Genomic DNA, 16,607 nt, shown 5'->3' with positions numbered 1-16,607 from the left:
CATAAAAAAATAAAGTATAAAATTAATTAAGTGATATGAAAAACTGTAAAATCCTTGGCAAATATTATGTTTCAAACTATACTTATCATCAGTTAATATATGTCAACAAAAAATGCATTAAAGAAAGGAGAAGCAATATACAAATCAAATGAAAATAGAAATGTAAGAACATTACTTACAGTTGTTGTAGAAGAATTTGTCGAAGGAGAAGCAAAGAACCCTGCAAATTGTTCTGATATCATCTCTTCTTTCATTATCATATACGCCTTAAAAACATTCATCATTTGATTATGAGCATTCATCATTTGATTGTGGTTCTCTTGGCATTGGGACGAATATGAGCCTTCACTACTTGAAGCACTCGCACCACCAAAATGCGGTCTTACTTGTTTAAAAACTTTACTGGGGACAACTCCTAATCCCAAACATCTAACCCTTCCAGAGTGCTCTTTTCCTAAAACCTTACCAACAACATCATTTGGCGAAATTTGAGACTCATCCATGTTACTTTGGCTCAAAGTTAGCTCAATTTTTTCCTATACATACAAAATCAATGTCGCAAATAAACAAGCAGTAATATTGGAATCACCTTAGTAAAGATAGAAAGATAAAAACTACTTATATGTACACGTAATAAGAACATGAGTAGTTAGAGGTATGGGACCACAAGCCATCATAGTACAATTAAATAGCAAAGAATTGAGTCTATATAACCTCCATCAAGTAATCAACTAGTTCACAACTATTGCCCTATCTTTTTTTTTATCTTGTTGAAATACAATTATAATTCATGAAGAAATTACACATATTTCTTTTGCAGCTTCATTAACATATACTCCATCTTTATTTTTATGAGTAGCAATATATATTTGTGCTCGTCCAGGTCTTTGTCCTGTTTTAGCCATCTACAAATAAAAAATCCAAATAAGAATAATTTAGTACTAAAAAATGAATACATAATAAGTTAATTTACTAATCACCATTTCTGCCCTTCTTGTAGCATTCGCTTTGGAGCCACCTGTGTGGAATTGTCTATTTTTTCTGATTTTTAGTATTTCTTTTACGCATTTCCTTATAAAAAATATACAAAACTTAATTTAAAAAATCAAATAGTTACATGATAATAAAGACTAGTAAAAATAGTAACATAAGTACCTTTGTTGAATCTTTATATTAGTAATCAACAAAAGAAATCCATTGATCTCGTGGAATTCCATCTGGCATATTATCAATAATCTCAACCTTACTTTTAAGTGGGTCTTCGACTAACTTCCACAAGTTGTTCTTATTTGCACCCCACTTCTTTTCAATAGATTTATAAATATGTTGCCGCACATTTGACTCTGTTGTCTTAAAGGAGAACTTGGGCTTCAAGAAAAAAATAATTAGTTACCTTATCTATTGGTTGTAAATATAATATTGAAATTATCAATTATCTTTCTCACCAAAAAGTAAAATAGAGTAAGAGTCTAGTTGTAAGCTTATACCTTTATAATTTGATCGAAGACACGATTTAAGTATGACATAGGCACACTCGACCACTTCTCAAAGTTGATTGGAAATAAAAAGCAATCACATGCTAAAATTCCACAAAAGCCTGAAAGAAGGCTACGAGCCTCTCCAAATGGTTCATTCAGGTAATCAAAATTAACCACAATAAGTTCATCACCTGATAAATTAAGCACATCTTTTTTTTTTACTTTGAGCCTTTTGACATTGTTTTCTGAATCTGTAATAAAAACAAAGATAAGTTGAAGCTATGAGAGAAACAAATAATGGTTATTGAATATGCGCTGATACTCAAAATTATTTACCTATTGCTTCTACAGTCCAATATGATTGTGATTCACGCCCAATACACTTTTTGAATGGAGCTTGAACTTTTGGAACTTGTTGTGACGAGTCTTGTTCTGTTGAAGCCGATTGTGATATCGAGTGAACTAAATGAGATGGTTGTGATGTAGGATAAGCTGTCGGAGCCTGTTGTGACATAAGTTGATCCATCGAAGCTGAATGTGATGCCGAGTCAACTGATTGAGATGACTGTGATACGGGCTGAAATATTGGAGGCACCTGCAATGTCGGCTGAAATAGTGGGACTGAAGTTGTGGCCAGAAATAATGTGGTCTGATGTGGTGGCAGACATGATGTTGATTGTAGAAATGAATGTGTTGATTCCGCACCTTGAGAATCAGATACTAATTGATCTAAGTTTTTTTTTCTGTAAACGCTTGAACTTTGGCATGTTGGGAATTCAATATTTCAAATCTTGTAGCATGAATCAATTAATATCATAAAAAGTTAAAAAAGATTCAGCCAAAAACAACAGCTTAAAACTTCATCTTAAGCCCCTGAAACTAAAAAAACAACAACCAAAAATCTGCAGAAACAGCAGCTTAAAACTCACAAAATCAGCAACTAAAAATTGAAAAACTAGTAGATAAATCATAGTAGAAACAACAACTTGAAACACAAAAATTCAGCATCTAAAAGCAACAAAATAGTAGCTAAAAATTAAACTGCAAAAACAACAACTAAAAATCTGCAGAAACAACAGCTTAAAACACCAAAAAACAACAACTAATAACTTGCAAATACTACATCTTAACCATAAAAAATAAGCACTTAAAACTAAAAAAACAGCAACCAAAAATCTGCAGAAACAACAGCTTAAAACTCACAAAATCAGCAACTAATAATCTGCATATACTACATCTTAACCATAAAACATAAGCACCTGAAACTAAAAAAACAGCAACCAAAAATCTGCAGAAACAACAGCTTAAAACTCACAAAATCAGCGACTAAAAATTGCAAAAATAGTAGATAAATCACAGTAGAAATAACTTAAAACACAAAAATTCAGCACTTAAAAGCAACAAAATAGTAGCCAAAAACTATAAACACTACAGTTTCAAACACAAAATAACAACAGCTAAAAGTAGAAAAAACAGCTACTAAAATATTACAGAAATTGCAGTGTCAAACACATAATACAAGAAACTAAAAAGAGAAGAGCCAACAACTAAAAACTTCTAAAAAAATAGCTCAAAATGCAAAATATTGTTCACATCTTTGCTATTTCATTGATTCATATTCTCATCTATTGCAATTTGGATATTTTCGTAGTCATCATCAAAAAATTGTCCAAATTCTTGTTGTTGGTATGGTTCATTCTCGTACAGATCCTCTTCATCAACCTCTCCCATTTCAAACAAATCTCTTGGCTTTAGATGTACAACGACACTCCATTCTTTATCAGTCTCATCATCAACATAGTAGACCATATTTGCTTGTGATGCTTCAATATATGGATCATGATCCTCGCGATCATCAGTGTGAATCAATTTAGAAAAATTGACACAGTTAAACTTCCAAGCATCTGTTTTGTACCCTCTATTTCGAGTAGTATCAGCCCATAGACACTTGAAAAGAATAACTTTGAACCTGCCATAATAATTAAGCTCGATAATCTCTTCTAACTTTCCATAATATGGCAGGTCCGCTTGTCTTGCACACCTATCTACACTAGACGCAATACAAGAAGTGTCAGAGATAAGAAAAACTCCACTATTTTGAGTTTTTTATCCTTGTTCTCTAGATAAAGTTCGAAATTTGAATCCATTAATGTTATAAGCACTAAATCTTCTTGCATCTTGTGCAGGACCTTGTGCTAAAAACTTCATATCATCAGAGATAGTTTCTGCGATATCTGGGTTCATAATCTAAACAAACATAATATATCTGTCAGAGATACTAAATTGACAAATAAATATGTTCAAAACAAACATTCTAAAATTATTTACTCACTCGCTTAGGAAACCAATCAGGAAACTCTTTACTATCTCTCTTCTCTACCTCTGCTGTTGAAACTCTTCGACCTCTTGTACTTCTTTTGATGTGCTGTCTGAATTCACTACAAAATTGTTATATATATTAAATTTTTACCTGATTATTCTACACATTTCGTAAAAATCAAAATCAGTTTAAATTTCATACTCAATGAATGGCTTCACTGCTGCGCAATTAAGTAACACATATCGATGAGCTTGAGTTTTCTCTAAAGTAGTCAATGGTTCTGTTGTGGAGCCTCCAACAGGTTTACCTTGTTGTGGAAACATAGATGACTTTCCAGAAGCTTTATTATGATTTGGTTCATCGTTTACACGTTTAGGTCGATTCAACCTTGACTCAATTTCGTCGAAATAACGAGAGTAAAGAGTTAGAACTTCTTCAACCTTATGCCCCTCAACTATTGAGCCTTCTGATTGAGATTTATTTCGTACGAGAGACTAAAAATGACCTAACAATCTATGATCAAGATAATGAAGTGTTAGAAAACTTATTTATATTTAAATTCTATTCTAGATTCAATTCAATAATTTTGAATAAGAAATTTTTTACCTTTCAACAAAATACATCCAGCGATAATGTACAGGCCCACCTTGTTTTACTTCATCAACTAGATGGACAGTCAGATGAATCATTACAGTAAAAAATGAAGGGGAAACAATATCTCTAGATGACTCAAGGTTTCTACAATTTGATTTTGTAGCTTTTCCAGGTCAGAGATGGTTAAGCTCTTCATACAAAGCTGCTTAAAAAAAGGAAGAAAACTTTACCAGAGTTGCAACGACCTGATTTGGAAGAACATTGCGAATTGCTATCGGTAACAACTGTTGCATGAGGATATGACAATCATGACTCTTTAATCCAAAGATTCTTTTTTTTATCCAAATCAATGCAACGAGATATATTACTTGCATAACCATCTGGCACTAAGATATTCTTTAAAGTCTTGAGGAAGGCCAATTTCTTCTTCTTTGGAATTGTAAATGCACCAAGTCGACATTCACCATTCTCATCCGGTCATAGATCACGCCATATACCCATGTCTTGTAGATCTTTTCGAGCCTTAATGTGATCCTTTGATTTTTCTTTATCATTTAGCAAGGTATATATGATGTTGTCAAACACATTCTTTTCAATATGCATAACATCTAAATTGTGATGCAACAAATTAGACTCCCAATATGGAAGATCAAAGAAGATGCTTTTTTCTCTATTGTTGAGTTCCACCTTCATCATCATTTCTTTGCTTGTTTCGTTTTCTTTTACGATTCAACTCTGCCAGTCTTCCAAATGTGACACTGATATCTTTCACTTGTTGAAAAATATCTGATCCTGATAACTTCTTTTGAGGGGTCCTCTCTTCCACAGTTCCATCAAAACAATGCCTCATCATTCTAAATTTGTGATTTATAGATAAAAATCGACGATGGCCAATAAAATACCACTTTCTACTTTGAGGAAGTCGACAAGGTTCTACGTCAAAATTACACGAGGGACTGCAAGACCAGTATGTGTGTTCCAACCAAATAAGCTATCAAGTCCAGGAGAGTCGCTAACTGTCCACATAAGAGTCGCTTGCATTCTAAACATTTCATTCTTTAATGAGTCAAAAGTGTCAACACCATCACTCCACAACTCTTTCAACTCCTTAATAAAGGGTTGGAGGTATACATCTATATTATTTCCTGGTGCACGTGGACCTGAAATAATCATTGAGAGGATGAAATTTGATTGTTTCATACACAACCATGGAGGAAGGTTGTATGGAACCAAAATAACAGGCTAAATGCTATGACTAGTACTCATTGTCCCAAAAGGATTGAAACCATCACTAGCTAGGCCTAATCGGACATTTCAAGGATCAGAAGAAAATTCAGGAAAAGTTGTATCAAACTTCTTCCACGCCTCACCATCTCTAGGATGTCGTAGGGCTCCATCTTTGTTATCATCCTCTGCATGCCATCTCATATGCTCTGCAATTTTAGAACACATGAACAATCTTTGCAATCTTGGTTTTAAGGGAAAGTGTCGCAAAATTTTTGCAGGGTTCTTCTTTTGCTTCTTCTTTTGCTTCTTACTTGCGGTCGGTGTATGATCTGTATTGCTCTTCTTCTCTGGCTTCCATCTAGAAGTGTGACAATACTTACATGTCTCAGCATTAACATCATCTTCCCAATACAACATGCAATCAGTTGGACAAGCATTTATTTTGATATAATCAAGACTCAACTTATTTATGGTTTTCTTGGCCTCATTAAAAGAATCAGGGATCTTTGCAAATTTAAATGCATCCCTAAGTAGATCTAGGATCATAGTCATTCCCTTATCACTTAATCCAGATAAACACTTATCAAATAAATTTTTCTTATTTAAAGTAGGCGAATCATGTAACGTTTCTTCTTCTTCCACTACCGGTGATAGACCTACATCAACACCCCCATGCCTTAAGCCCCTGAATGCTTCATTAACCAATAATTCTATTGGATTTTCAATGGGTGGTATAGCCTGAGTGGTCTCTGTGTTTCTCGAATTAGGAAACACATTCATTTCTCCATGCATAACCCAAATGACATAATTCTTTGGGAACGGCTTGTTGATCAAATGGTCAAACACTATATTTCTAGTTTGCCACTTTCCAAAATCACATTTAGGACATGGACATTTAATTTTATCTCCTATAGCTCCATTGTTAAATGCAAAATCTAGAAATTGATTCAGACCAAGCAAATACTCCGATGTGTTTCCTGGCATTCCAATCCAAGACTTATCCATTGAAAAAATAGATTAACGTGCAAGAATATCACCTATAAGATTTCATGAGTAAGAAAATGAGTGTCCATTAGCATCACTTGATGAGAATAAAAATTAACTAACATAGAACACAAAATCAAAGAACTCATAACAAAACTCACACTTGATGCCAAATCCTCCATGTTAATGATGAGACATTGTCTTATAAATGTACTAAAAATGTATAAAATCATATTCAAAATAAACTTGTAATACGACAAAAGTTTCATTCAACAAATCATTAAAATAACCAAAAGAATTAAATGAGGAACTTATAGCTTATGCAATAGATGCAATACAATAAATATGAATCTCGGAACTTTAACTACCTAATTGGAAAAAAAAACACATCCAAATCTCATTGTGCGGTGGCCATGTACCAATAAAATTTATCATAATTTCTTTTTTTTGATAGCAAACAAATACAACAACCACTCGAGTTGGTTCAAACTTCAAAGTAGAATCAACACTAAGACGTTCCTCCCATAAATTATCAACATGTCATACGGTAGAGCCTTCAAAACAGATTTTGAAACAAAAAGTACTTCTAGGTATAGTACTCTACAAACAACTAACACAAAAATGACTATATATAATGAACATTTAATTCTACAATGTTATCATTCCATCTAATATCAACCCTATACATCAAAGTACATCAAAAAAATGAAAACTCCTTTTCAATAGATCATATCACTTTCATCTAGATAAATCTTATTAGCTCAATTGATTTACTATCTAAACTTACATAATTTCAATCAACCATAATCAAAACATAAGGAGATAAGGTAAAAGTTACAACTCATAAAAAATCAAAGTCAATATAAGTCAAAACAATGGTCTTAAGTTCTAAAACAATCAATAGATTAATGTACTGCAAAATCACAATCACAAGAAAAAATAAGAATGAAAATCTAATCAGTAGATGAGAAATCCATTTGTGAAAATAAGGGAACAAACATCTTCCACAAATGAGAACCCTTCTCAAGAACATACTGCTCCTTCACAGATTTTGAACCCATCTACGAAAATTCCAAATTCAAACGAGCACTAAATATAAATTTATCAAAATTTGAGATACCAATACCAAAATTTGAGATACCCATACAAAATTTGAGATACCCATATGAAAATTCGAGATACCCATATCAAAATTTGAGATACCCATATAAAAATTTGAGATTCTCATATCAAAATTCGATCAAACTCAAAAAATAGCAATTATTTTGTTGAAAGATAAACAAAAAGTTGTGTACCAGATTGTGTGGAGAAGCTGCAAACAAGAACTCTTTGATTGTGAATTGCAAAGGAGAAATATTAAAAAAAATAGTAAAGAGTCAAAACTTGTGAACTAAAAAGTGAGATAGGTTTTTGAGATATGAAAAATATATACTAGAAAAATTGAGGGAAACCAAAAGAAAAGAGGGAAAGTTGCTGGCGCTATTTTTTTTTTGGGATCTATGAAGGTTTTGAACCCTTGATAAATATTTATATTTACGTCAGTTTAGAAAACCCCCATTATTTAATATAATTTGTGGGGGTTGGAACTGACCTCCGTTTTTAAACTCCCGCTATTCAAGCATTTTTTTGTAGTGTTAATTTATGTACAAGTCTATATTTTGTACGACTAAAGCTGATGTAGTCGACTAGGATAAGGTGTAAATAATATATTTGTGTTGTATTAGGATTCCTAGTGTAGCTAGTATAGGACTCTTCTCCTATATAAGGAGTATGTAACTCAACCATTCAATTATCAATACAATCCTTGATTTCTCCATACTTACGTGAGATTTCTACATGGTATCAGAGCAATAAATTTTTCCGCTCTTTAACGTATTAGATCAAAACCAAAACAACCACAATATCTAACCGCAATGGCTCCTTCTACCAACACTCTTTCGACCTCTTCACTTCATCATCTTATTTCGTCCTGCTCCATTAAACTTAAGCCAAGGAACTATCTTATATGGAGGACACAAATGTCTCAGTTGATTCAAGTGATGAGATAAACCTACCTCATCATCACAGAACCACCTAAAGGTACTTGTTCCACTGGACAGACTACTGAGAAAACTGTAGCATGCGAGAAGGGTGCAGAACACAACAACATTGTTGATGACTGGGAGTAGAAGGATGTGTTGCTAAGGAGTTGGATCTCAGGCACCTTGACAAAAGAAAGCATGTACTTGATCGTAGGCTGCTCAACTGTCAAGGAGATGTGGGAATGCTTGGAAGAAGCTTATCTTCAAGCAACAAAAGCGATAATAAGACAAACAAATTAAAATGCAGTAAGTATATAGGAATAATAAAAGCAAATTAAAATCCGAGTATATATATATAGGATCAATTGCAAGAGTTTGCCAACATTTTTCTGAAACAAAAATTTTCAATTGTCCTTAAGTGCATGTTTCTAGAGAAATGATTACATGTTGTTACGTTGTCACCTTGTCATGTTGTGTGCAAGTGGTTTAAGGTCAAATTAAGCATCGTAGTCCAAATTATACGAGAAATTAAATAGCTATGCTTAGAACGTGCAGATTAAATTGAAATTTATAATTAAGCCAATTCCTAACTTATTAACAACTTATATATCTGCTCTGAATGAAAAGCAACTAAATATTTTTTAAAAAATTAACGCAACCAACCTCTACTGACACACTCCATATAAGTACTCATATCACAAATAATTAAGACAATTAGAAATTAAGAGATGGAAAAAACAAGGCTAGTTGTATTGCTTTGCTTCATAGTTGTTATGGCTCAAGGTGTAGAATTAGGTCCCAACGCTGTTGAAAAATGGTTCGATAAGCTTCCTCATGCAAAGCAAAAGGTAACTAAATTTCATTTCTATTTTCACGACATAGTTAGTGGGAAGAATCCAAGTGCAATTACAATAGCACAGTCCAATATGACTGCTAAATCCCCAACTTTCTTTGGTTCTGTTGCAATGATAGACGACCCACTGACAGTTGGGCCAGAGCCCAACTCGACAATAGTGGGTCGAGCTCAAGGGATTTATGGTTCAGCTGATCAAAATGAGGCTGGCCTACTCATGACCTACAACATTGTGTTCACAACTGGAAAGTATAATGGTAGCACGTTGAGTGTACTTGGTCAGAACCCAGTATTTAACCAGTATCGTGAGATGCCAATCGTTGGTGGTTCTGGAGTTTTTCGATTGGCTCAGGGAATTGCTACTGCGAAGACTTATTGGTTCAATTTGTCCAGTGGGGATGCTGTTGTTGAGTATAATGTTATGGTCCTGCATTACTCACTTTAATTTAATTTGAATCTTTGTTTGTTGGTGTTCATTTGTAATCTATAGTTTCTCTATTTTGTGTTAAGGATAAAAATATGTATTTTGATCAATGAAATAAGACCTTTGGTGATGTTTTGAATATTCGCACGTTCATATTTAAAACTGACGACTTGTATGAATTGAATTTACCACGAGTCAAGGGATCAAATCCTTGACTGAATACAATTACTAAGAACAGTAAGTAAATGACAACAATAACTATAAGTAAAGAACACACGATATTTACGTGAAAATTAACCTCCACTCCATACTCAAAGGTTCCTCTCGATTTCTCAATGACATCGATGGTACCAAGTTTCTCAGTCGGTTTGTCAATCATCAAAATTAAGATACCATCAATTTTTCCCTTTGAGATGATGACAAACTTCGTTCCTCCTAACACCAAAAATTTCCCTCTTGTCACGAATTCATCGAAACTAGGGCAACACTATCCTGAGTAATAAGAGATATACAAGAAATAGAAATATATGTTGGAATTTTTAGTCCGTTATTTTATGTTACTAGTTGACTTAGTCTATTAGGAGTTGTGTTATTTATGTATGTGTATAAATAATCATATAATATATATTATATCTATAGAAGTTAAATTTGAAAGAAGTGAATGAAGTTAAAAATAAAATAAAAATGAGAGACAAGAGAGAGTTGATCGGATAGTAGCACTCCTCACTTCCAATCTTAAGGTTGTGAGTTCAAGTCCCCAGAAAAGCATAATGTGGGAGCTCCTGGAAGAGGTTAAAAAAATTGAGAAGGGAGATAATAGGAAAATCAACCTTTTTATAATAATAAATTTGTCCCTAAATTAATACATTTAAGAATAGAATAATTTTTTGTATATAAAATATAGTCATTGGTGACAAAATTAGATTTTCATCAGCTACGAAATACATATAACTTTAGAGACAATTGATGTCGTCACTAATTGAAGTAAAATAATTAGCGAAGATATAATTTTATCGGTAGTAATAACCTTTTTAGGGGCAAAGCAAACTATTAACTAGAAAAAATATACTTTTTATGACAAATAAATTTGTCACAAATGTTTAAGCATTTGGGAACAATTTTTCTTTTTGTAGTTAATATAATACTTTTAGCGACGAAGCACTAAATCATCTTTGTATACTTTTAGCGACACACATTTACTGACGACTGATTGACAGATTATTTTTCGTCTCACAAGTTTTTTAGTGACGAAATATGATTTATAAATGATGATATAATTTGTCCCTAATAATCGAATTTGTTGTAGTGAGTACTGATTATAATTTGATTATAGTCAGAAAATACCCTACTACATTTTTATCACAAGGACAAGTAAATTTTGGAGAGTGGATTATCTATAATGATGAATCGTTGACCGACTTTTTGAGGATTCCAAATGACTACATAGATCAAATCAAGTTAACAATACTTGAAATCTATGTTAGAAAGGAGCCTAAGACTAGTCAACAACGTTCTCCTTTATCGGTCGATGTCCATCCCCAATTAGAAAATCGTAATAGCGTTGATGGATTTTCGATAACTCAATCTACTGATTTTCCTAACATGACTCATCATCAAAATATTCTTACCAGTCGATATGATTTTTATTTGAACGAAACTATCAATGAAAGTGACCGGTAATGCTCAATAATAATATTTTGATTATTATTTGTTAATTTTGTCAATTATTTATTAATTTATATGATTTTTTATTATTATTATTATTATTATTATTATTATTATTATTATTATTATTATTATTATATATTTTGTAGCGGTTTAGTCCTAACACTTTGAAATGATGGAAATGTTGAACATCTTCAAACTTTCATGTCTCGCCTACTTTTGAGGCAGATGATTATCGGTATGACCAACACTTGATTTTTTATTTAAGTTAATTGCATGAGGCAAATATTTATACTCTTTTACACATATAGAAAAAATATCACACAAGATGAGCCCATTGATCCTGTGAATATTGATGATCGTGACCTTTTAAATTACGGTTCACCTTCAGCTAGTGATAGTGATGATTTTCCTAATGCTGAGGAATCAGGAGATAATGTTCCATTTGAGGCATCATCTAGTGATGATATTTTTTATGCCCAATCAGTCACCAAGACCAATGTCTATGAGTCCATTTCGTAATTACAAAATTTCGTATCTTGATCATCTCCCAGATGGTCCAGATATCTTTGGCGATACACATGATGAATATACATCACAACGTACGTGGCGCGAACCATAAGATTTCATGAATGATGCTATTTATATTTTAAAAATGCATGTTATTCAATTCAAAGAAGCAGTTGCAAAGAGCAGTTAAGCTTCTACATTTAAAGATCGCGAGGGAGTACTCTTTAAAGTTGAGTCAGTTCCATATTGTCTTGATTTCTAGGAATTAATGGAGTCATGTGTTATGTCTCTTTTAGGAGTCATGTGTTCTAATTTTTAGGGGTAAGTTGTTTTATGGACTGATATGTGCCCTATTTTTGTGGAACTATTTTGTTAAGTGTCTGCCTATTTATAGGTTTGAAGTTATGAAGGATAGTAATTTTCCTCTTTTACGTACTTCTTATTTTTTTATGTCTAGCTAGAAGTTGTTTAAATCGGAGATTTTCATCTACCACCACTTATGTCGTTGGAGTTGGAGTTGGAGTTGGAGCCTCTACGACATCTCAATTATTCAAATGCAGATTATATTTTAATTAAAATGTATATTTTTTAAAATATCTTTAAATATATTCAATACTATTCTGTCATTTTATTTACTTATTTTTATAAATTTTAAAAATTATTTAGTACAATTATAAATTTATATAGAATTAAACTTTTGATTTTATTTAAAAAATTGAATAATCGGTTCAATTCGATCAGTAAATCATTTGTTTTGAAAAAAACATCGATACCCATAACTAGTACTTCAGCATAATATATTTGAAATCCTAGTTGGTTCATTTCTTTCATTTGTACTTTCATTTTTTAGTTTATTTCGATTTTCACACTGATGGAAAAAATTAATAGAAACTCATGAAATATTTCTCACATTTGCAAAGTCTAAGTTTATAAGTCAATATTATCTCTGTATAGTTGCTCTACGTACATATGTGGAATTACTATTAAATATGTACATATTTTTAGACAGAAGCAAATAGATCGACTTAGTCTATGCAGTTTACCAATCAAAAATCAATAGACACACATAAAAATTAGCACCAAGACTTGAATTTTTTTTTTTTATCATCTTTATTGATGAAAGTGTATCAAATAAAAAACAAAAGTGTTAAACCAACAAATATTAGTGATCTAGTGGTAGAACCATACCCCCACTCACGGTACTTATAACCTGGATTGTATTTTTCAAATGATGCATTTTATAATTGTGTGCTTTAAGAAAATTGATGAATTGAACTTTTTCTTTTTTTACAAAATTGACCGAATTCGTTGGTTTTAATATTTTCCATCGCCAATTAAGGAATGGGCTCTTTCTATTTCTTATGAAGCACCTGTATTATTCTTTTTGTAAGCTGTCACTTGTAATTATGAACTATTGTAGAAAAAAAATTGTATTTAGCCATGAATTTTTTTCGTAGAAAATAGTTGAATTATTCACTACAAATTTTAAGTCGTCGCTATTTAACACCATACATATTTTGTGACAATTTTTTGTTGTCACTAAATCATAGATTGATTAGAGACAATAAAATCTTTGTCACCAATTATTTATATTATTAGTGACGAAAATAAATGTCATAGTTAAATTTAATTTTTTATAGCTAAAACTTATAATATTTAACTACGAACTCTAATTTGTTGATATTGTAACAACATATTTTTTTAGATGAAATTTTTTTTGTGTCCAAAAATTAATAAATTTTAAGACAAAAAATAATTTGTCATGAATTAGATACATTATTAGTGACGAAATAATGTGTCATCGATAACTTTAAATTTGTGACTAAAACTACTTAACAAATGGCGCCAACTGATCTTTTGGTGGGAAACTTTAGTGGACAAAACTTTGCTATGGATTTTTATGCTTCGTCACTAAAAGTATGTGTCTCATATATTTAAGCACAAAAAATAAATTTTGTTACAAAAACTGAACAATTAGTGACGAATTTGATGTCGTAGCTAATCATTTCGTAGCTATATATCATATTTATTGTAGTGACTATTTATACCCATTCTTTTATAAATTGATGAAGGAAATCTAAGATATCGGACATTAATTGAATATTTAGCATTGTGTTTGGGAGGACAATTATAATAAATGGTATTTCCGTCATGTATAATTTCGCCATTCCAATAAATCGAAACTCTAGCTTTTGGTTTAGAAGACATTTTTTTGTGATTGAAATGAAGAAAAATAGAAGACTAAAGATGTTGAAGGTGCTATGTTTGAACGTCTTAAATAGAGCTTGGAGGAGTTTTCAGAATAAAAAAATAAAAATACATAATGTAATAATTTTTTTCATTTTTGTGATATGTCAAATTAATATAATTGTGTGACAAACACTGCAAAAAATCGTAAAGAGATACAATTTAATGCAAAACGTGAAAAATATTCCTCTTTGTAAAACATAATTTTTTCTTCCACTTTATAAGGTTTAAGAAAAACACTCACTTTACAAAGTGTACGAAAAACTTACACTTTACAAAGTGTAAGAAATAGTTTTGTTTTACAAGGTGTAAAAACAGTTTTGTTATATATTAAAATATACATGTTATGAGATTAACGAAAAACGTTTGGAATATTGCATAAAACGGAATTTTTTTTCCACTAAGTCTATTTTAGTTACTTACTAGAATAGTGATTTATTTTGGTCACTTCTATCTTTTTATGGCTTATTTAGGTTCCGGACTCCCCATGAGGAGGTTGCTTTTCTGGAAAAAAAAATGTTATATTGCTATGTAAGATATAAAGAAAATTAATTTATATTACAAACTAACCTTATAAGGTCGATATAATTAAAATAATTATTTTGAAAAATAAACAAGTCGCCTAGGTCGATTTAAGTAAATATATAAATAAATAAATAATATATTGACCTTTTAAGGTAAAAATAAAATATTCTTTTTGTCTCAATTTATGTGATACAGTTTGAATTTAGAGAGTCAAACAGTTTAACTTGTTCAGTGAAATCAGTCATGAAATCATTAATTTTTTTAAAAAAATTAAAATTTACGTATTTAAAAATTAGCTAATTAAAAAGTACTATAAGTAACAATAATTGATAATCTAGGATATTTATAAGATAAAAAAATTATTATCAAAAGAAAAATTCATTTGAATTTTAAAATTCAAAAACTGCCATATAAATTAAGATTAAAAAAAAGTATATAACATACCAATCTCATGAGGTCGGTATGTTTAATACATACAAACCTCGTGAGGTCATTTTTTGCTGAGCTCTCTTTTTCAAAGCGTTATTACGTTTGCGACAATGTTGTTAGAGGTCAGTTTTTTGGTGATGTTACTTTTTTTTTAAGTGTCTTTTAGTAGATTTTTAAAGTAGTTTTAGAAGGGTCAAATATATATTGCAAGAGATTGATAACAAAGTCAAAAACAAAAAGAAAAAAAAATCCCTTTTTCCTGGAACGCATGTTTCTAGAAGAAAGAGATGAAATAATGTTGTTGTCAAAAAAAAGAAGTTGTTGTCACGTTTTTTGCACAACGTGGTTCAATCATCAATGTCAAACTAATAATCCTAACTGAAATTAAATAACCTCTTGCTGGAACATGCAGATTAGTGTAATGCATTTTAATTATTTAGAGTTTAGATAGAGACAATATATATATGTAGTTGTATAGGATATCTTCCTACTAATCAGGATTGTGGTGTAGTGGTAAGTATTTAATCTAATTAGAGGTCTCATGTTTGAGTCCCCTTGAGTACGAAGTAGCCTTTGTTAGGGAGTGCGAACTCCAATGTTTACTAGCTTTTACATATTACATCTCTGAATAAAATAATAAATTTACTTTTTTTCAAGAAAACATTTTTGTTCCCTACCTTAGGAGTGGCAAATGGTTGGATTTGGATGGGTTTTAAATGATTTGAAAAAAATGGGTAATTACCCAATCTGCTCATATTCTATATGGGTAAATATAGTTTGGATAATTAATGGACGGATTGAATATGAGTTTACCCATATTTCATACACATTGATTGAAGAATTAAAAAATGAATTTCTATGTCTTAAGTTTCTAAAGTATTTTTCTATTCTACTCACTCCCCNNNCCCCCCCCCCCCCCCCCGCACATTCCACCAACCTATCCCTAATTTTTTTGCTTTTCAAAAAAAAAAGGGAAAATGCATAAGTACCCCCCCAACCTATGCCCGAAATCCCAGAGACACACTTATACTATACTAAGGTCCTATTACCCCCGAACTTATTTTATATATAATTTTCAACCCCTTTTCGACCTACGTAGCACTATCCTTGAAAAAATTGTCAACATGCACTGGGCCCACAAGATAGTGCCACGTAGGCCAAAAAGGGGTAGAAAATTATATATAAAATAAGTTCGGGAGGGTAATAGGACCTTAGTATAGTATAAGTGTGTCTTTGGGATTTTAAGCATAGGTTGGGGGGGTACTTATGCATTTTCCCAAAAAAAATATGTTTTTCAAAATAAAAAAAATTTACCCCCTTCCCCCTAACC

At 31.5% G+C, this 16,607-nt stretch overlaps 3 protein-coding genes across 3 annotated transcripts in view; 1 reads left to right on the top strand and 2 right to left on the bottom strand.

Annotated features, from left to right (window-relative positions):
* Nucleotides 1-16,607, bottom strand: part of LOC125864743 (acyl-coenzyme A oxidase 4, peroxisomal-like) — a 1,153,105-nt gene that overhangs the window by 1,116,600 nt on the left and 19,898 nt on the right. The gene's annotated exons all lie outside the window — the stretch shown is intronic.
* Nucleotides 5,707-6,624, bottom strand: LOC125864180 (uncharacterized). The gene has a single exon (XM_049544095.1). The coding sequence runs from the start codon at nt 6,622-6,624 to the stop codon at nt 5,707-5,709; it is 918 nt and encodes a 305-aa protein (XP_049400052.1).
* LOC125864764 (dirigent protein 22-like) lies at nt 9,353-9,922 on the top strand. Its single transcript, XM_049544834.1, has one exon. It carries the CDS (start codon nt 9,353-9,355, stop codon nt 9,920-9,922), a length of 570 nt encoding a protein of 189 aa, XP_049400791.1.

The sequence above is a fragment of the Solanum stenotomum genome, chromosome 5, assembly GCF_019186545.1.
Source record: "Solanum stenotomum isolate F172 chromosome 5, ASM1918654v1, whole genome shotgun sequence".
Classification (NCBI taxonomy): Eukaryota; Viridiplantae; Streptophyta; class Magnoliopsida; order Solanales; family Solanaceae; genus Solanum; species Solanum stenotomum.
This window is presented reverse-complemented; position numbering and strand designations above follow the sequence as displayed.

Coding starts and splice junctions, on each gene's coding strand:
- LOC125864180 (XM_049544095.1), bottom strand. CDS start 6,624: ATGGATAAGTCTTGGATTGGAATGCCAGGAAACACATCGGAGTATTTG.
- LOC125864764 (XM_049544834.1), top strand. CDS start 9,353: ATGGAAAAAACAAGGCTAGTTGTATTGCTTTGCTTCATAGTTGTTATG.